General features: G+C 38.2%; 1 protein-coding gene across 3 annotated transcripts in view; it reads right to left on the bottom strand.

Annotated features, from left to right (window-relative positions):
* The window catches only part of MAP2K5 (mitogen-activated protein kinase kinase 5), a 269269-nt gene that overhangs the window by 198397 nt on the left and 47943 nt on the right, over positions 1-22929 (bottom strand). For all 3 annotated transcript variants that reach the window (XM_079768368.1, XM_079768369.1, XM_079768370.1), the window contains exons 7-8: positions 15554-15602; positions 8582-8646 (exon numbers count right to left, since the gene is read on the bottom strand). In XM_079768368.1, the coding sequence (XP_079624494.1) occupies positions 8582-8646; positions 15554-15602 (114 nt within the window). The remainder of the gene's footprint in view (positions 1-8581; positions 8647-15553; positions 15603-22929) is intronic.

Genomic DNA, 22929 nt, shown 5'->3' with positions numbered 1-22929 from the left:
AATATAAGGGGTAGCCAGACTGGCCATGCCTTCTTTAGCATGACTTAGCAAGGTCTAAAACATCCAGCATGATGACGCCATGGCCAACTCTCTGCTCTCCCCTGAGCTCACACCACTCCAAAGATGCTGGCCTAGACACAACATGTTCACACCCATCTTAGGGTTTTGCCACTAGTGGTTCCTTCTGCCTGGAAGGTTCTTTTCCCAGATTTCCCCAAGACTGGCTCCTTCCTGTCCTTCAGGTCTTGGCTCAAATATCACCTCCTCAGATAAGCCTTGCTGAGCACCTACTTTACATTCTTTATAGCTCTTGCAAGGTCTGATATCATCTTATTCCGGTGTTCATTTCCTTCATTACTGTTTGTCTTACTAGTTCGTGTGAGTCCAGGAGCACAGGAAACTTGTCTGTCTTGTTCACTACTGAATTGCATGTGCTCTGGACAGTCCCTGGCATAGAGAAACCCTCAGTAAGTATTTATTCAACGAATAAATGAATCTACAGTAAGAAAGAAAAAAACCATGCATCACCTGACATAATATTTTTATGAAAGCTGAATGCTGAATTTAGATCTGGAACTTCAGATTTGGGAGCAACCTCTGCAGTCATGTCATGTCCGGGTCAAAGTGGGAATGATTTTCTCAGCAGTTCTGAACAAGAGCCATGTCATTCAGCCTAAGGTAGGCGAATTCATACCTTCCAGAGCTGCTAGCAATGGACAACACCTTGTGTCCATCCTTAGGTTGTGAAGAATCTGCTTCTGCAGGTTCATTCCTGCAATGCTAAGTGGCTACAGTAGGTAAGGCAGTGCTAGGCCCTGCGAGGATACCTACCCAGATGACCCAGACACGACCCATACTTAACTCTCCATCCTTCTAGACACAGGTCCAATGAGAGCTGGGCTGTCCTTGTCAGCCAGTACACTGCCCTCCACACAGCACATGCTCAGAACATGACTGTATAACAAATGAATGAAGGAGGACTGGACAGGCACAATTCCCAGACCCCTTATTATTCTCTCCATGCTCATCCAGGTGGTCTCTGAGCTATCCACAAATCTCTGTAAACTCAGTACTCAGGACCAGACACTTTTGAATCCAAAGGTGGCATACTGTGATAAAAAGTAAAACCCAGTTGTAATACCCTCCTAATGCAGCCAGAGAATAGGTTTCAAATGGAAATTAGATCTCTTCCACCCTATTAAAACAGAAGTAGTCTTGTGTCTTTATATGCTCACAACTATTTCTGCTGGGGATTTTAAATTTCTTTATAAAGAAAGCATTTTTAATAAAATAAAATATTAGAAGTCTTACCACTTCAAAATCATTTTTCCCTGAAAGGAGATGGTGTTGAAATACTTAGATTCAGCAAATTCATACTTGAAATATTACCATAATGTATTGATTTCTACCAGACTCAATTGACTGAAAAGTTGTTTGTATAGCAATATTGGCCAAAACAATATACTAGAACAATTTTGTTATCCATAGTAATCAAGTACATTTCTGAAGTATAATTATACTGTCATAAAAATAAAGCCAAGCTACACTTTTCCAAGCAATAAAACAATAGAGGCTATAAAATAGGAAGAAAAGGCTAAATAAATGAGATTTTTTTAAATGAAATTTAGTATCTTTCAAAAACACCACCACCTCCTCTTCCCTTAAGCCAAGATTAGCAGAAAATGATCAATACTTCAATCTCAATAAACTATTTCAATAATAGTTAATTTGGGTGGGAGTCTTAGCATGAAATAGTTAACAGTCTGAAAATCTACACTCAGCAACCTGTGACATCCTGTCATGTTGGTTGGATGCCAATAATCCATCGTTGCAATAATAGATATGAGCATGTGTGAAGCTATAGGAATGTGGAGGGAGGAGCAACGGTGGGAAAGGTATAGCAAATCAGGAGCTTAGGTTCATTCTTTAAATTCTAATCAATACAATACACATTATTGTATGAAACAAACCTATAACAATGAATGCTGGGGGGGGGGGAAGGGAAACATACGTAATTAATTTTATTTGACAAATACTCATTGATTTTCTGGAAATATTAATATCCTTACTTGTCACATGATACTATAATGCAATCCAGCAATATATAAGTATTTAATTTTGCATTAAGATGATATCTTGTTTGCTTTAAAAATATGACCTTGGTTGCGAGGAAAATGCTTGTCATTTGACTGGAAATTAAAGTTAAAATAAATCACACTATCACCTTACTCCTGGGTCAATATCAAGACCATTTAAAAACTACTCTTAATTTATAAGATGCACTTCAAGGAAAGCATATAAAGGATTGAGGGGTTCCTGATGCAGTCCGCAGAGAAGCTGGGGTCACTTTTCAGGTCAGCTGGTGAAAAAAGTGAGAGTTACTGGGTACTATGTGGTTCTACATAGGTTTCGTCAGGACTCTTTTTATTATGTTTCCTCTTAGAAGTCCCATGATTTAAATTTTTTTGTTTCCTAAACAGCGTTTAATTAGGCAACAATGTATTTTTCATTTTATATAACTGACCACCAGAGCTTTTAATTTTCATGAAAGAAATCATGTAACTGAAATAATTCCAGCTCCAAAACACAAGTATAATATTTTAATTGGCCTGTCCAATCATATCACGAGGGCAGAATACATTTTACTAATTCACATGATCTCAGTTACCATCTCCAAGGACCATCCTCACCCTACTGCCCAACAAACAGCTCGTAAAATAGATAAGACAACATAAAGGAGGAGAGTCCAACATCTTTGAGTATTATCTCTTCCCTCTTCTTCTTGTCTCTAGATATAGTTAAATAATTTGTAAATAATGGCATATAGCCAATCTTCATAACACCATATAGACAGCATATATGCTACCTATTATATCACTGAGAAAATTCTACCCCAAATCAGGTTAGACCCTTAACCTTTTGCACTCGGATGTCGAGTGTGACTCGACACGGTTAGCATTAGAATAAAGGAATAGAGAAAAAAGCAAGCGAGTGCAAAGGGTTAATTGTACTCTAGGAAGCAGATGGAGGCAGAAAATTTATTACTGTTTTCAAACACCTATAGAATAGAATACATGGCCCAAAAGCTGGCAACTTGAGTCTTAGCATGAATAATTTGTATTAAGGGAAAAATATAAAAGATGTTCCTTAAGTGCTTGTTAGCTAACTGAGTTGGCATGACTTAAGTCCTAAGAGTTAAATATTACTTCATTTCTAGACCCAAAGCTTAAGTGACTCCATCAAATTGTGAAGATAGAGCAAAGAACCTTAGTGACTGGCCTTCATGATTATAGAATGTTTCCATAATTATAGAATGTTTCCATAACAATTGAGACTGTTAATTACTTTCATTTCAATGTGCCATACTATCCAAGAAAAGAGAACAGTAACTAGTACTTGGGTTAATGGGTGCTACGTTCTCAAAGTTATGACATCTGTAAGAAAATTAGTCGTTCAAATATAGCCCTTAACTATATCGACTAAAGATTACTTCAACTCCATTTTGAGTTTATGATGATTTCAAATCAATACATAGAATTGTTATCAGAATTCCAACCAAAGACTGATGCATATATATAAAATATGTATCAAGAAGACTGGAATGAAACGCAGACCTCAAACCTGGGTAAAAGCAAAGAAACCTGTCTGCAAGCAGGCCTGACGGCACAGTGACAAGAGCTCTGACATGGGTCAGCTGACTGGCCTCAACCAACCTGGAGACTGAATCCAGAGAGCCTCCCACCTAGCGAAGGGAGGCTTGGCATGTACAGTGTGCATGTGGCGTATAAAGAACATGATTTGATAAGTGGTATAAACAGACAAGAAGCAAAAGTGTGTTGTTGTTTTTTAAAAAAGAGGTTTTACTGTAACATATATTGCTTGCATACTGTTACTTATTTGTAACTTATTGAGAACAATCCTCCAGTTTACACTGGCAGAATTAATTTCTGAACTAGTACTTTTGCATGCTTAGAATTTACTCCATCTCTGTTCAGGCATGAACTTCCACAACTTACCAGGAATATCACAATGCACCTGCTTTTTGTTACTGTTGTTTTGTTTTTGCTCTGTGAGTTTTAGAAGAGCCTTTAGCCAAAAGTAATAAAGTTTTGATCAAACCCAAAAAACAAAAAAACAAAAACAAATATAGCCCTTAATTTAGAAATTTCTATTCTTCTTGGTTAATATTCTAAAACAATAGAATTCTGAATTCTGCAAGATCTCTAAGTAGCTAGATATGGGGAGGGACCAATTAAAAAGCCTTATTAAAACCAGCTTGAAAAAACCTCCACTTGCCTCATTCCATTTCAGGCAACATATATAAAGAATCGATCTATCCTTAGGACTATGCTGGGTACACTAGAAAATACAAGGAAACACAATGGACTCTGCTTGACCTTGAGAAACAACACTGCAGGGGTGGGGGGGGGGGGAGGGGGGAAGGGAAGGGGCGGGGAAGTGAAAGAAAGAGGAGCTCTGAAAGAGTTCCTGGCTCTGCTACCGAATGGTCACAGGAATGCGAGCCCTGGCTTTCCCCAGTGGTAAATGGGCTTAATATTATACCAGCTATCCTACAGCAATTACAAAATACCACGATGAAAGAGAAAATACCTAGAAACTTTAAAAAAAATCATTGTAAGATTTATGTAATCATATTCATGAGACAACTAGAAAATAGAAGAAAACACAGAAATAAACTACATATAATATAATGTAGAATTTCTCAAAGTTAATTCAACACAACAGTAATTCTGTGAGATGTTTATAGGTGTATCTCAGAAAAATAATCCCATAGCCAAGTAAGCATAGGGAGCATAAGGCTTAATGACTTTTCTGTTATCAGTACTGCCATTACCAGTAGCTAACATTTAGTGTCAGTCATAGTGGTAAGCTTTTTCTATGGTACATCTCATTTAACCTCACAACAACTTTGTAAGACAGATATCCCCATGTTACACATAGGGAAATTGAGGCAGAAGACATTATATAACATTCCCAAGGTTACACAGCTAGTTAGTGGCAGATGCAGGATTCATACTCAGAGCCCCCACATTTAATCACAACATATACTGCTCTCTACTTTCTCAAAGTTTTTGAGATTCACTGTGAACCTTTCAGAGGGGAATAGAACATGTGTCTTTCCTGAATTAATTTTTTGGAACAACTTGTAGTACTTTGGTAAATGGAGCAATAATGAAGGTGCATTCATTTCCTTTTCCTAAATTATTCTTCCTCCTAGGCTTGGGCTATAGTTTAGTGAAAGGTGTTTCCTTTATGGTCCATTTCATCCAACTCAGTAATCCAAGAAATGCCAACTTAAAATTATCTGCCTAGGTCACTATCAGAGAACAGCAGGGACTAGACACAAACTCCACATTTGGTTTAAATGCCTGGGCCCAGAATTTCATGTTGCATAACTGGAGAAAACATCTAGACCTAAGGGATGAAAATGTCATCAACTATTAAGTAATATATATTGCAGTTTGTCCCTTGCAAGTCACAATAGCCCATAAAGTGGAGCAAGTAAGACTGGAATGTTAAACTTTTGCTTAGTATTTATTAGCTTTATTATACTTTATAAGAAAAAAATTAAATAGGCCCATTAAGCAGTTTTGTTACCAATGAGTGGATTTTCCAATATTTTCTTCATCTAGTTTATGTAGCATAGCCTGTAATGTAATCATTTTGTTTGAAAAAAAATCAAAATTTTTATAGTCAACACCATTAAGGTAAACTTATTGTAGGAGAAAGTCAATCATAACACATAAAAGATTTGGTTTTATAGAGACTTTAGTAAAGTGGATTTTCATTTCTTGATGATTATATCATTTCTTTGTGCTAAACTAAAAGCCAGGGACATAAGAACAGCATACATTGAAGCCCAGGAAGAAATGAAGGCCAATGATAAATGACAAGAAGTTATGCAATTTGGTATCTTCATGTCCTTTTCCTTAAGAATCACCTAGGCAATAAGATAACTGAAATGTCTTCTTTTTATAAGAAATCAACTATACAAAATAAAGTACTAAAATGATCATATTTTAGTACTCAACCTCCATTAACAACCACTGCCAAAACCATTAAGTCTTACAACATGCATATTAAGTCTAAGAAATGGTAGCTAAATGAACTCTTAGAATAAGTTGCTAATTCACTGTAGCATGCCAGCAAATTAAAGGGCTAAGGACATGTGGGAGGATGTTCCCTTGGATATTGTGGCCCTAATAAAAGAAGAAGTTCTAGCCATGCTTCTTGCTAAAAACAACATTAACCTGGCAAATGGGAAGTTATTATTTAACTAGAGGTTCAGCGCATGAAATCGTGCACAGGTAGGGTCCCTAGGCCTAGCCTGCGATCAGGCCTATCTTCTGCCTGCTCGCCAGTCCCCGGTCCTGCCCTACCACCCCCGCCAGCCACCTGGTTCCCCTCGCTGGCCCCCCACCGCATAGCAACTGGTCGAGCGGTCGTTCCGGTCGTTACACTTATGGTTGCTGGCCTTTTATCATATAGGATGGGCATATTTGCAAGATGAAAAGAGTTCTGCAGATGGGTGGTGTTGGAGCTTGCACAATAATGTGAATGTATTTAATACCACTGAACTTAAAAATGATTTAGATGGTAAATTTTATGTTTTATGTATTTTATCACAATTAAAAATAATATTTAAAAAAATACTAATGTAATTTTGCTAAAATTTTTCCTTGCTAGGTGGGACTGTTACTTCCATCCCTCTCCTTTTTAAAAACATAAGCCTGTTTTAAGGTAAAAGATTAGAATTTTAACATTAGAATATTATTTCAAGTAAAAATTATCTGCTGGGGTTTGGTGGCTTTATGTTTTCTCCCTTCTGGAACAAACCAGGATAGTAAATTCATAATAGGCCTTTGATAAAAAATTACAAACATGCTTAACAGTTAAACATTTGATGAAACAGCACAAATAAGAAATGTTTTTGGATTCCATTTGAAACCAATAAAAGGAATCCAAAGAGTTGCTAGAAATCTTTACTGTATTATTATATCTGGCTATCAGCATGAAAGCATGAAGAAGGAAGGTTGAAGTTTTGAAAACTTCTCCCTTCAGGGAAATCAGGAGAATAAAATCGGAGTATACATATTCCTTCCTTCCTTTCTAAGAATACCTGAGCCCATGAACCTTCAGAAAAGAGTAAAAATCCAAGTCAGATAAAAGTGAGGAGAGGACTAAAATGAAGAGATGCTATTTGTGCAGAACTAGGGATTTCATGGGAAGAAATGCTAGTATGACCCAAGGAAGGCCAACAGTAGCCTCAAACTCACTAGACACATTAGTCATCAAACATTTGAAAGCAAGACCCAAGTGCTGTATAAGATATATGCCCTTACTTTATCTTCTGAATTATCATAATGGAAATACTTAACATTTAGACCAACTATTCACAGTATCCAGTCATCGGTAGGGAAAAATCATCCAGATAATGTAAACACAAGTTCTGAAGGACTGTATTCAGGAGAAAGTACTCACATCCTGGCTCTACCTGCAGGGAGGACTTGAAGCCCTGGGTGTGGACTGAAGCAGATGACTTTGAAGGAGCTTCTAACCCTGAGGAATCTAATTCTATGCCAAGACTGCATCTACGTGTGGAGGTTGTTCTGGAGTTTTAGGATGCGACCCTTCATGGTCATAGGGCAATTTTTACATGTATTCATGTGGTTAGTTAAAATTCTAGGAATATTAGTAACCAGTTAGAAAATAAATTATTTTATAACTTTGAAAATATATATTAATATCAATGTTAAAATATCTAAGGTAAAAACACAATCGTAATGTGATGCAGGGTTAGCTCTCTGGAGGAAAGCTTTATTACTCCCTCAGGGCTTTCTTACAGAGTATGGATTTTTTAATTCCTGGTGGAATATTTTTCATACACCACTGCAGACTATTAAGTACCAGATATTACATTATGTAGTTTAAACTTTGCACTACAACATGAGAAAGACTTCCCTATCGAGAGAACTACATTTTACGGTTAGCATTTTTTAATATGAAAATGAACACTCCTTTAGGACAAGATCACTGCAACCTGAATTTGGGAGAATTTTACAACTTAACATATTCATCAATGTGTAGAAGTTCTCTCAGGGGAGTGGGGTGGGGAGAAAAGGAAATACAACAGGAAGAAGTCTTGTTAATAACTTACAATGTCGACACAGGGCAAAGTAGTGGTATTTATAAGGTTTGTCCTCCACTGGGCATAGCGATAAACAGGCAGGGGACTAGCATAGGGTGCTAGCAAGTTTTTAAAAATCATGTTAAAGGAGAAGGAAAATATGCATTACACTTCAGGCCAATTAAAGGCACACTTGCTAATGGTGGACTATTAACAGATCACCCAGGAGAAATGCAGACTCAGAAATATTAAAAAGGCTATATGAATGTACTTTTCCAAGCAATTCCTGAGAAAAATAAATGCCTTGCAGAATTTTGGAGTTAAATTTGGAAATAAGATCTAAGCCTGGTGGTCTTTTAAAAATCTGTGCCAAGGAGAACTTGGATACCCACATGTGGAGGGTGGAAAGTTTAAACAAAATTGACTACTCACTTGTAGACTGTGCCTCCGTTGCCATGACCAAGAGTGTCTCGATACCGTATGTCTTGTTCATTCATCTCCACAAGAAAGAAAGAAAAACAAAAAGGGTGTCATGCTGTGGATGGAAATGTCAAGGAAAAGCAACTCTGGGCCATAAACAACAAGCAGTCTGGGTCATTTCAAGTTCAGCTGCAAGAACGAGAAGATCAATACAACATTTGCTGTCCAATTTATAAAAGACGATACCAAGGGACAAAGTGATGGAAAGTTTAATGACAATTTGTTTGCCTGGGTCATTTCATTAAAGTTTGATAAAAGGTGTCAAAATGGGATGATATAACATAGCTCAAAAGGGTCAGGTCAGAGATACTGATAAGAACACAGTCTCCAGTACTACATATAACCGATGCAACAGCGCTGCACATAACCAAAGTCAAACTTGGGAAGATAACACACACACACAGTAATCTAATTCACGATCTGTAAATAAATCAGCCCCTGAAAACTCCTCAGATGACCCTACAATTAACATTAAACAAACTGAACAATGTTAATGATTTTTCCTAGAGTAGATATAGCTTTTCTTTGGAACAGCAACTGGGTAGAAATCATATTAGATGATAGACAAGTGCCGAATTAATGCACTTTAAAATGCATATATAGTCATATATTATAATACATAAAGGAAAGCCATATAAGCATGTGATTCTTATAAAGTCATTTCCATAATTTAATATATAAAAAAGCATACACATTTCCCCAGGTTCTGTAAAACTGTTATGCCACAAATACTACTTTCATTTGTATCACAAGTAATAGTAAATTATTTTAGTACCCACAAAATAACTCCCTAAATAATTATTTATCAAATTACTTTAAGAGTAGTCAGATTATATTTGATCCATTTAGTAATTTTCTACACACTGGTCTGGTTGCTTAAAAATTAACTGCCAACTTTGTTCACTAAGTGGCTTCAATAAAGGTGTTATTTTCCATATAGCTAAAGCTTGGGAAAAGCCATACTAAGCCCTGAAAAAAAAAATCAATTTCCAGGGAATTGAACTGCCTTGCATGGGCAGAAAATGGATGGAGTTTTTAATTCAATACCACCTGGAAAAAAATAGTTTGCTTTCAGACTATTATAGTAAAGCTTTAACTATTTTGTTGTACTCTAAACTTCCACCAATTGAATAAAGCAAGGCTTCATTTATCAAGGGAAATATTTTTCTTCTACACATTTCTGAAACTGAAGCTTCGGAGAACTGTAATAATTAGGAGTACAGTGCAGGTAACAGAAACAGCTTCCTTTTCAAGCCACTTTGCCACCCACTAAAAGAATACTGACAGATTAATGTGTCAAGGGCCAATTCCCTACCCGATTTAATTGTAGTACAACCTGATTGATGCAATTTGCAATTAGCTAATTACTATATTTAGGGTCAGTGGATATATGACAGTCAAGTCGGACAAACTGACAACTATTTCCTCATTTTAGGGAAATTCTGTTCCTCACTACCTTTATATTACTAATACAGAAAAACAACAACAACATATTTTAACCTGCGTGAAAGATGTGGCGTGAAGAAAAAAGCCTCATTATTCTGGACCAAATGATAAATTTTAAGACAGCATTAAAAAAAGGAGCACATAGAGTAACTTGAGATGCTAAACTAGCAGCGTTGCTATTGGGTTTACTTTGATGGATGTGTATAAAGGATACATATGTAAATAGCAGTATCTATTGGTGGGTACAAATAGGCTAATTCCTTTAAAGTATTTCTCTATGTAGTTGAAACATGACTCTAACAACCTAATTTGTACCATTAACTTGCCTAACAAGCTGCACCCTCATCATGGCTTGAAGTAAATTTCTAGGAGCGATCTGTAAATAAATCAGCCCCTGAAAACTCCTCTGACCCTTTTGAGCTATGTTATATCATCCCATCTTGACACCTTTTATCAAACTTTAATGAAATGACTCAGGCAAATAAGCTGTACCCTCATATGGCTTGAAGTAAATTTCACTCAAGTTCACAAATTCTGAATTAGGGGCACTGAGATTTAAGAGTAAGTAGGCTGGAGCTATGGAGTATATGGGAACCGGGAACAGAGGTGCATTCTGTGGTCATATCCCCTCCGCCTCCATCACTCCATCAGGCCCTTTCTGGTAAAAGGATCAGGAGTTTCCTTTCAGAAAAATACCCAAACCAAGACATATTGATATTCCAATAATATACGAGGATAGATCTAGGACTTTGGAGGGGGTTTGATTTTGTGGTATTTTGTTGGAAGAAGAGAAGGCAAAGGAATAAGTATGGCAGGTCGCTGAGCAGCTTCAACCATTATAATCCCAAATTCATAGTCTTTTTACCTCTACTACCCGTTAAAAATTAACTTCAAGTTTTTCTAAAGTTGAAAAGAGAAGGGGAACAGCCACCCGTCCAGCATTCCCAGCACTCCAACCTAAGCAGGTAGGCATCCAGAACAGTCAGAAGATAGAGAAGGTTGTATGGTGTGTGTGTGTGTGTGTGTGTGTGTGTGTGCGCGCTACGTAAGCAAATTCAAGGATAGGAGTCTGGAATCCCTCGGATAAAGAGGTAGATTGTAAATGCCACATAAATATAAAAATGGTTTTGAACAAGTTCTAGGAACAATACCACTTAAAAAGACAGTATCCATAAAAAAATGGGTAAAGTGTTTCTATGATGTTTTAAAGTTTTATAGACCATTGCCTGACCTACAAACTTACTGATAGATTTTATATTTTAAAAATTAGATTCTTTTTCTTTTTGCTTATTTAAATTTTCTAATTTTGTATGGTATACAAATATTATGATGCAAAAAAAGTTTCACAAAGGAAAACTATCAGAGCTGACCTCATGAATTGATTATAAAATTTTCAGATTTTCATAGCTCTGATCAAAATGTGTTACTTTAATTGACCTCAATTATAGAAAACCATTAAAGGGATCAACGAACAGTTAACACTTTTGCCCTTTTAGTTTAGATAAGTCTACTAATCCAACTTTTCAAAATGAAGCACAGGAAGAGAGCTCATTATGATGCAAAAGTGGGGTTTAAAAGCCACAGAGTACATTTAAATAATACAATAGTTAGGATCAGATCTCATAACCACAGAATTATATAGCATTTTAACCATTTAGCCCAATTCACATAGGTCATATAACTAGTCAACAACCAGTCATGGCTAGAACTGTCTTTCATGTGCTCCACTAGAGCCTCGATCTTAGCAGTTGATCTGTGTAGGTATGGATGGACAGCCTCGCCATCCATGGTCACTGCCCAGAGGAAGGAAAATAATCAACTCAAGGGCACTCACAAGTTAAAAGCAATTTCATTAGTTATGGTATTTGTTTTTAAGAAGAAAACTTAAAAATCACATACCATTTTACATAGAAAAGAGGTGAAATAAAAGTTTTATTCAACAAAGATACCAAAATAAATTTTAAATATAACTCAGTTTCCTTGTTTTGACTAAGAAAAAAAAGGCAAATAAAAGACAGAATAACAGATGTGAGGGTGGAAAAAGAAAAAGCCAAGAGAGTTACGATTACTTGTCAGCTGCCAAAATGACCTGGGAGAAATGACTGGCACTGGGCTCTGCTCCTGCTGAAAGAGAGGCAGGTGCGGTGAAAGAAATGTAGGCACGACACCCAGGGCGGAAAGAGTGTGTTGTGTGGGGTGTCATGTAGTCTGGACTTACATACACAGTCTCATTTATGTTTCAGTCTTCACATGGGATCTAAGATGAACTGTAAGAATCTAAGAGTTTTATATACTGGGGAGAATAGATTTTAAAGCTAATTTTATAGTACAATACCTATTTTTCTTCCTCCTCCTTTTGTTTTTTTAAAACAAAAAGTTTTTTCTAAAGGCATTTGAAGTTCTCAAAATACTAGCCAAACATGCAGCAGGATCAGAATCAGTTCTAGATCTGTGACTTCTCAGTACAATTATGCTTGATTTATTGGCAATAACAAAATACTGTCATAAAATCTCCTACAAAATCTAAAATTAAAAAGAGGAAAAACAACTTTAGAAATGCAAAGGTCAAAGTTACACATACTTGGAGTAACTATGCACGTTTTAAATCCTTTAAATTGACCCACTGGGCTTTTTTTTTTTCAGTTTCAAATCAAGAGCCAATGTTAAATAGATGATAGCACACTAAAACTAAAGTGGGGGAAAAAACACATCCAGAAAACACATATTTGGTACTGATTTATAGTTCTAAATAAAACATGCCAAAAATACCTTAAGGAATCCTCTACTTAAGCAATAACAGAAAAATGGTGTCTCTAGTCCAATGACTAAATGTTAAACTTTTAAAAAAGTGCTTGATTTAATATAATATTAATGAAATTAATGGGAAAAATGAAATGGAATTCAATTATGAATCAGCAAAGAAAATATTCTTTGTTTATTGTCTGTCTGTGTTAAGAAGAATCAGTATCTATCGCTTATAAATCATTAAAATAAAAATGCTCAATTAATCCTTATTTTATATGTAAAGGTCTGACAGAAACTAGTCCTATCACTAGACCTTTGCTTCACAAATCGAAGCAATAATGGTTTCAGAAAGCAGTCACACTCTATGAGCAGACAATTGGAGAGATTTAGTAAATCCCACTTTATAGAGCAGAGACTAATCGGAAAATACAAGCCAGTCAAATGTTTCTTATGAACTGTTGACACTATATCAATGCTGAATCAATTGGTGGCATTTACTCTGAGTGACAGAAAAGAAATAAATATTTATATCACATAACCTATATCAATGAACCCAGGCAGAAAGCTATTTCTAACCTGTCAATATTTGATTATCTTGAAGAATCATGTCCCTTTCTTTTAATGATTAATATGAATTCCTTATTAAATCTAAGTGGAGGCTAGTGGAAAGGCAAATCATTATTAATGCTTGAGAGCATAAACCACTAAAATAAAAAACTATGCTCAAGTGTTAAAGTATCGTTAAATGTGACTTACATCTTCCATATCAAGGGGTGTCAGTATTCAGCCCAGAAATTTATTGATGCCCACAACTGTGCACATTACCTCGCTGCAATGCAATCTCACTCACTCTTTAGTTACCCTATAGCATCAAGGAATTGAGGAATTGGTAGAATAAAGAGGAATTTTTGAAGACTTCCAATTGTGTTTGTTTTTGTGAATGAAAGTAAATATAAAGAAGGCTTATCCTTAAGAGAAAGAAAACACCATACTGTTTAATGTGGGGTTATCACATTCCCCAGGGAAAGCAATACAATCTTTAAGCATAAAAAATCACTGTCGTGACAATCTTCCACTGAAGGGAACCTCATAACTGAGACCACTACGATATTTATGGCACTAGGTTTGTTGTCAAAACACAAGCAACATTTCTGGATGTTTATTTTTGCAGTGGAAATAAACTGTTTTTCATTTCTGAAAGGGGAATCTATGACAGGTTATTTTCCATTGCCTGGGTTGAACAAATGTAGTTAAAGCTTCTTAATTTATGTCAATTTTGAAATATATTTTCCAGCTGAAGAACACAAGCGACTCATACATAAATTACAATTAGTAACAAGATGTTGAAGATACATAAATATCCCAGGGAAAAAACAAAGTAAATATCCTAGGCTGTGCTTTTAGTCCGGTTTGTTTCATAACTGATTCTAAACACACACAGGGCACCAGAGGGACACACATGTGACCCTCAATCTAAGCCATTCTCTGATTGCTTAAAGTTAAAAATATTAGATAAATATCATCTGAAATTCATAAAGATTACACCTACAACACCAGATTCGTCTTCACTGTACATACATGTGTAAGGACTAGAACCCACACATTCTGGATGACGATCAGATGTAAAACCAGATCAGCTTACTTTTTCCAACTGTATTCAAGGGATTGTGCACTAAATACGGCAGGCTTCCAAGAGCACCACCGTACAGTCACCGTTTTAAGGCACACCCATCTATTAGGCCATAAAGTTACAGGTGATATTAAAGGACAAGCATGAGGACCCAGCTTTGTCTTCTTGACATGCTCCACTACAAGTACTTGATTCATGAAATGCCAATGAGGCTTGGAGAGGTCAGTGTGTGAAGGCACTGAATAAGCATCTGAGATAATTAAGATTTCAGCCTTCGAAACATGGACGGGAAGTGAACAGCAGTTAAGAAAATCAATAAGAGTCTTTTATTTGCAGTGACACAGATGTCTCAGTCAATAGAGCCTAATAGGCAGGCTTAATCGCAATGGACAGGCGCCTGCCTCCAAGGCTATCAAAGGGCTTCCTCTATAGCAAACATTAAAACACATTTATGTTGCTATTGAAGAATCGAGGACCCTGTAGGTAGCTTAATTTACCAATGTATGTTTAAAAGCACTATACTATTTCAGATGTGTCCATTTACTTGAATCAAAATTAGTGAGAAATAAGTGGCCTGCAGGCCCGTTTGTCCCTCCCTGGGTGGGTTAAGTCATGCGGCTTTAAGATGGCCAGTCGACTAGGCAAACCAGAGCTCCTAAAGCCTCGGAATTTTAAATGCCAAAGATCTGCTGTTATTCTCTTTCCCTGAAAAGCCAGTTTCAGTACAAAAGAAGTGTGCTCTTGTGAGAAAGTAACAGTTTGGTTTATTTTTTCTCCCCAAAGATAATGAAAGAAACAGTCACCTCAGGATACAGGGCCATTTCGACAACCCATGGGTTGACACACTTGTTCAGAACTGATTAACTTTTTTTAAACTGAGAAGGCAGCAGGGTGTGTGCATGGTACTTCAATCTGCCGGGAGTGAAACCCATTAGCACAGTTTGAAAAACGTGCTGCAAATTGTTCTGCCAATCAAATTAAGCCATGTAATTCATTTATGACAAGAAGACATTCATGGATTCTTTATCTGTTTAAGTTTATGGATACAAAAACTAGACAGTAATAAGTTACTACTATCTGAAAACATTAACAATGACACCTACCTGGCCATTGGCTAATATTTTTTTCAGTTCAGCAGAAGACTTCTTTAAGCTGGAAAGGGAAAACATAATTTTTAATGGCAAGATCATTGACATCTTTGAACACCATTGAAAATTCCAGAGTAAAAACATATATACAGAGACTATACTCTTTACATCCTTCTCCTTGTATAATATTTTTTCAAAAGTAACTGGCCAAATGGCAAAACTATTAATAAAGTGACTGCAACCCTATTAGTAATTTAAAGCAACAAAGAGGCCTACAGTCAAAATGAAGATAGAATATTGTAGACTACTTCCGTGACTTTTTTTGGCTTAGTTCTGCTGCCTTTGGGTAGCCTTTCAGTGGCTATTTTATGTGGACTCTTTATCTGCTAAATACAAAGTACTTAATGATGTACTCTTCGAATGTTCACATCAAACAAAGGTTACAGAACTTCAAAAGATAAGATGATTTAAATCCTGATCTTTTACTATCATTAGAGTTCAAATTCACTTCCTGGGAAGCAAATGTGTAGTGGAAATAAATCCTGGTACTCACTAGCTGTGTGCTCTGGGACAGGTTATTTATTTATTCTCTCTGAACCTCAACTTCCAAAGTAACTCTTCTCCCTGTGTTAGTCATCTGTGTAGATAGATGTCATTCAACCTACCACACCTCCCCCAAAACTGAAAGATCCCTGAGAACGCATACCACATCTTACTCACCTATCTATATATTCCATTCCCTTTGCACCCTTGAACCTAGCCCAGTGACTTGGCATGTGTTTGATAAATAGTGATAATTGTTCTGGCTATTATTATATGTTGGACACACACACAAACACACACACACACTATTCTAAGTAATAAAAAGTCTTCTTTCTAAATACTTCTTAAACTTTTGCTATGGTCAAATGAAGACTATGAAGCTTTAGTCTCTACTTTCCCCTGATTTTATAAAACATGACCTCAACCAAGGGTTCCAAACTTTAACAATGTCCTCCCAAATCTAAGAATTCATGCACTGAAGCAGCAGTTACAAATTTTGTAGAATGGAACCAAAGCTGAAACATATATCCTACCTTATAATAGACAAATATGCAAATTGACCGCACCTTCGCTATGCACAAACCACGCCCACCAACCAAGCCACGCCCACCAACCAATCAGGACGAGTATGCAAATTACCCCAACAAAGATGGCGGCTAATTTGCATATCAAGACAGCGTAGAAAGAAGCCAAGAGATGCTGAAGGGAGCAAAGCTGTGGAGAAGCAAGCAAGCTGGGGGGGGGGGGGCGGGGGGGGAGGAGAAGGGCGGAGCGGAGGCGGGGCCGGGGGAGAAGGAAGGAGAGCGGGGCGGGCTGGCGGAGAAGGCGGGCTGGGGGACAAGGGAGGAGCGGAGATGGGGCGGGGTAGAGTGCAGTAGGAAACCCTATTGCAGGATTTTTCCTGCAACGGGAACGCTAGTAAAAAAATAACTGCCTAAAATCAGTCCAGTTAAAAAAATAAAAAAATAGCAACTAACATTTACTAAGTGATGACCACACGCCAGGCACTGTGCTAAATGCTATTACTTATTATCCTGACTTAATCCTTACAATAACTATATCCCTATGCATTAGTTTAGGAAAACTGGCCTGTGCGGTACAGTTACTCCTAATTTATATTTAAAAAATTAAAGTATAGACCTTGCTCAAAGTCAGTCTCTCTCTCTTAACACATACTCATACTTTTTCCCCCTGAAAAACATTTAGATCATTCTATTCCCATAGATGACTCCCAATTTAATAGCTGCAATTTTTGTAAAAACAGAAATAACCAAAGAATGCTCAGGCAATGTTTCTCCACAGATATTCCATTTTATTACACAACTTGAAATAATAACATTTTGATTCATTGCATTTACAAAATACCTTTCATCTAAGAAACAAAACGTGATTCCTTAATACAACTTCATCAATCTTCTAACACCAGAGGTAGATAGAAAGTCTAATCATTCTAATTTTATAGAAGGCAAAAATCAAGATGTTGGGGAAAGGCTTTGCCTTGGCAATGGGACTTAAATTCTGTAATTGTGGCCTAGGAACACCATGTGGATTAGTAAACTCAATTTAACAAACAGCCACCCACCTAAGGCAAAGACGGATTCATGCGTTTGAGAGTAACAGAGGAAAAAGCTGATTTCATTCATTATGCCAATATCTGGCTACCAGCTTTGTCTGGTAAAAAATTATATCTGTGTATTCTGACATTTTCTTTGTGGCCCAGTTTACTCGATATTTTATTTATCTGTATGGTCACAGTGACTTTTAAAAATCACTTTTAAAGTCTTTTTAAAATTTAAATGTGATACAATTTTAACCTGGTTATGACACTTTAAGAGGGACACTGAGGCATCCAAAGAAGAGTAAAAGGGTGAGAGGACTAGAAATAATGTCATAAAGCCTGAATAATCCTGGCCAGTGTTGCTCAGTGGTTGAGCACTGATCCATGAACCAAGAAGTCACTGTTTAGATTCCAGGTCAGGGCACATGCCCAGAACTGCATCCCCAGTAGGGGGCATGCAGGAGGCAGCCAATAGATGTTTCTCTCTCATCCATGCTTCTATCTTTTTCCCTCTTCCTTCCTCTCTCTCTCTCTCTGAAAAATCAGTTAAAAAAAAAAAAGGCTTTAAAGAAAAGCTGAATGAATTGGGAGAATTTAATCCAGAGAAAAGACTTAAAGGGAATCTAAATTAGTTTGTTCATTCATTCATTCAAGCATTACTGACTATCTCCTATATCCCAAGAATTATGCCAGGAATTAGACAATGAATAAGTTATAGTCACTGTCCTCAAAGAGTACAGAATTTACAGGGGACAGAGATTATAATACAACGTGCTAACTGTTATAGTAAGGCAAGCACAGGGGGATTATGGGAATTCATAGAAGGGGTACCTGGTATAGACTAGGAAGTGGGTAATAATCAGGGATGTTTTTAGAAGATAACAGTTTTGTTCCTCAAAGATGACCAAAATTAGCCAGACTGAAGGTGAAGAAAGGGATTAAAAGAGGAGCAAAGCAGGAAAGAGGCAGCAGATGTGAAAACTCCCAGCAGTGAGAGGAAACGTGATCCATTAAGGGCACCACGCATTTACCAGCAGACCTGGAATGTCGGATAAGAGGGGGCAAAGTGGCAGGCTGGGGGCGAGAATGGGCAGAGGACCCACTTGTAAAAGGCCACTGCTCACCTGCCATGAGGGTACACTTCTCCTTGCAGTTTGTGAGAAGCAGTAAAAGAGGGAATGATAGGCTTAGCACTCACATCAGCAAGACAATTCTGACCGCAGTGTGCAGGAGGGACTTCAATGGGGCAAGGCTGGAGGAAGGAAACTATTGGCAGGCTGTAGCAATGATCTAGACCCTGAACAAACTTTATAGCAACAGGGGTGCTGGCAAGTAGACAAGACTCCAGAATGATTCAGAGGTAGGGAATGACTGCATGTGGGGCTGAGGGAACCCCAGGAGGCTGTGCAGGATGACTGGCAGGTCATCTGGAGTAGATATGGGAGAATTCACTGAGATCGGAAATCTCAGAGAAGTATGTTTAGAGGGAAGACGACGGCGAGTTATCACCTAGAAGAGAGAACAGCCCTGTTCTATGAGAGAACAGCCCTGTTCTATGGCTAAACCAAATCTTTGAGTGGGTAGTAAAGGGAGACAAATCTCGGTTCATGAAAAAGAGTGTTCTGAGATTCAGCTACATGAAAACGGAAGAGGCTGCCTTGGCGAATAAAGAGCATTCCTGCCATAGAGATGTTCAGGAAGAGTCTGGATGATCACCTGGCAAGCAGAAGTCAAGCATCTAAGGAGAGTAGGTTTAGACTAGCGCTTCTCCTCTCCTTCTCCACACCACAGGCAGAGTCTTTCATAAACACAGAGCTGGCCAAGGCACTCTCCTACTGAAAGTCATCTATATATTGAGAGGAAAAATCAAACACATGACCTTGCATGACCTGGCTCCTGTCTATCTCCTTTCCGCCCATCACCCCTATTGCTCTTCTCCTCTCTCTCCATACCTCCCCTCAACTCAACACCCCACCCTGTGCACAGCCAAACTGGCCTACTTACAAATATGCTGAGTTCCTTTTCACCCTGGGCCTTCACGTATGTTCTCCCCTGCCTCTGAAGTGCCCTCCTCTGGTTCTTGATGTAGCTAGTCCTTCTCATCCTTCTGGGAAATGTCACTCTTCCCCAGAGAGTCTTCCCCAAGCATGCAATCTAAATCTAAACATATTCCTGCCTACTCTGTTCTCTCTTCAAAACTTGTTTGTTTCCAAATTAATTATAAAATACTAGTGGCCCGGTGCACAAAATTTGTGCATGGGGGGGGGTTCCCTTAGTCCGGCCTGCACCCTCTCCAATCTGGGACCCCTCGGGGGACATCCCTCTCGCAATCCGGGTCTGCTGGCTCCTAACTGCTCACCTGCCTGCCTGCCTGATCGCCCCTAACCACTCTGCCTGCTTGCCTGCTTGCCCCCAACTGCCCCCCCCGCCGCTGGCCGGCCTTCTCACCCCCAACTGCCCCCCGTTGCTGGCCGGATCGCCCCCAACTATCCCCCCCACCGGCCTGATTGCCCCCAAATGCCCCCGCCCCCGCCAGCCTGCTCGCCCCCAACTGCCACCCTCCACCGGCATGCTCACCCCCAACTGGTCACCCCTGCCAGCCTGCTCATCCCCAACTGCACCTCCCACCAGCTGATCACTCCCAAATGCCCTCCCCTCCTGGCCTGATCACCCCTAACTGCCTCTGCCTCGGCCTCGCTACAATGGCTTTGTCCGGAAGGACATCCAGAAGGTCTCCCAGAAGGTCTCCTGGTCTAATTAGCATGTTACCCTTTTATTAGTATAGATAGCTATTTGTATTTTTGGATTTGGGGGGTAATGTCTGTGTGCTTACAAGATAGCAAGCTCTAAAGGACAAGGAACACATTGTATTCCTAATGTGTACAACAGCACCTAATGAAGTGAAGACACTCAATAAAATTGTTTAGTTATCACTATGAGGCACAGAACAAGGCCATGCCAAGGTGGCATATTAAAATCACCTGCAGGACTTGTTCAAGTTGCATTCCTCCCATAATAGAAATCACTACTGGAGGAAACTGTTATGATTTGGGAGGCTGTCATAGCCTAAGGGAAGATGCTACAACAAAAGGCTGAGAACCACTAGATCAGACACTCTCTGTCCAACCCAAAGATTTTATAATACTCTGAGTACAAATGATACTTTTTAAAAAACCAAGCTAATTCACTCATGTTAAAACCAAACCTGAGAGAACTGAAAATTTATTCTGCTTCTTCTCTGTCTTGCCATCTTTTTCAACTCTATACTCTCTTTATAAAATGATAAAATTTGACCTAAAATACCAAGGAAAGTCTTGGTTTTTCCTCAAGGCTCACGGTCAGCCTGTGTAAATATCTTTTCTGCAAGTAGTGGTAGTAATTAAATGCCCTGACCTTTATGAGTTGAGTGTAATGAGTGGCCCTCAGTCCCCATGCCTCCACTCTGTTGGACCATGGTTCACGTGCCCAACAAGTAGGAAGAGAGAAGCTACAAAGCATTGCCTGGCAAGGTCAAGCCCCTGGATGAGAACTAAAAAATCTACCCCTTGATCACAAGACAGATGACTCACTGGTGAATAACCAGGCTGTATTTTAAGACAGAATGAATTGCTTAAGAAGGAACCATACTTTAAGAGTAGTATGTTTGTAGCAGGAAAGTTGGTGGGTAGATATAATGACACTACAATCAAGGAAGTGACTTTGGGGAGGGGACAGGAGTAAAGATAGAGTCAGAGCAGAGACTTTAAATTACCTACAGTAAAGTCCCCTGGCAAAAACAAAACAAAACACCAAGACTCAGGGTTAAGAGGGGAAGAAGAGGTATGGAAGAGAAAGTAGAAGCCTAAACTACATCTCAGCTGATAAAGGGCTGTGCAAATACTGGCTACAGCCTTAAACCCAGAAAAACCTGGGCACAGAATGGAAGGGGTTTTTTTTGGTTTGATGTTGGTTTGTCAGTCACTGATGTGAATACATACACACAGAGCAATCACCTTCTCTGGATCATCTTCAAATATAGGCATATCTCATTTTATTGCACTTTGCTTTATTTTACTCTGCAGGTACTACGTTTTTTACAAAGTAAAGGTTTGCAGTAACCCTGCACCGATCAAATCTATAGCGCCATTTTTCTAATAGCATTTACTCACTTTGTGTCTGAGTCACATTTTAGTAATTCTTGCAACATTTCAAATTTTTTCATTATTTGTTATGGTGATCTGTGATCAGTGATCTTTGATGTCACTATTGTAATTGTTTTGGGGAGCCATAAACTGCATCTATATAATATAGCAAACTTAATAAATGTGTGTGCTCTGACTGCTCCACTGACTGGCCATTCCCTATGTATGTCTCTCTCTCCTCCAGCCTCCCCATTCTCTTACATACAACGATATTGAAATTAGATCAATTAATAACCCTATAGCGGCCTCTACGTGTTCAGGAGATAGAAGTCAATGAAAACTTCAAAGCTTCAAAGGACAGGCTGACTCTCTTGTTAGGAAATAATGTAGCTGGTGAGTTTAAGTTGAAGCCAGTGCTCATTTACCATTCTGAAAATCCTAGGGCCCTTAAGAATTATGCTAAATCTACTCTGCCTGTACTCCATAAATGGACAGCCAAAGCCTGGATAACAGCATGTCTGTTTACAACTTGGTTTACTGAATATTTTAAGCCTACTAAAATTGAAACCTACTGTGCCAAAAAAAAAAAAATTTTCTTGCCTATATTATTGCTCATTGACAATGTGCCCGATCACCCAAGAGCTCTGATAAAGATGTACAACGAGATTAATGTTGTGTTCATGCCTGCTAACACAACATCCATTCTGCAGCCCATGGACCAAAGAATAATCATGACTTTTAACTCTTATTCAAGAAATACATTTTGTAAGGCTACGATAGATAGTGATTCCTCTGATAGATCTGGACAAAGTACATTGAAAACCTTCTGGAAATAATTCACCATTTTAGATGCCATTAATAACATTCATGATACATGGGAAGAGGTCAAAATATCAATTTTAATAAGAGTTTAGAAGAAGTTGAATCCAATCTTCATGGGTGACTTTTAGGGGTTCAAGTAACTGCAGATGTAGTGGAAATCAAGAGAACTAGAATTTAAAGTGGAGTCTAAAGATGTGAATGAATTGCTGCAATTTCATGATAAAACTTAAACAAATGAGGAGTTGCTCCTTATGGATGTGGTTTCTTGAGATGGAATCTATTCCTGGTAAAGATGATGTGAAGATTGTTGAAATAACAAAAAAGATTTAGAATATTACATAATGTTA

Source organism: Cnephaeus nilssonii, assembly GCF_951640355.1.
Source record: "Cnephaeus nilssonii genome assembly, chromosome: 4".
In the NCBI taxonomy this organism is placed as follows: domain Eukaryota; kingdom Metazoa; phylum Chordata; class Mammalia; order Chiroptera; family Vespertilionidae; genus Cnephaeus; species Cnephaeus nilssonii.
This window is presented reverse-complemented; position numbering and strand designations above follow the sequence as displayed.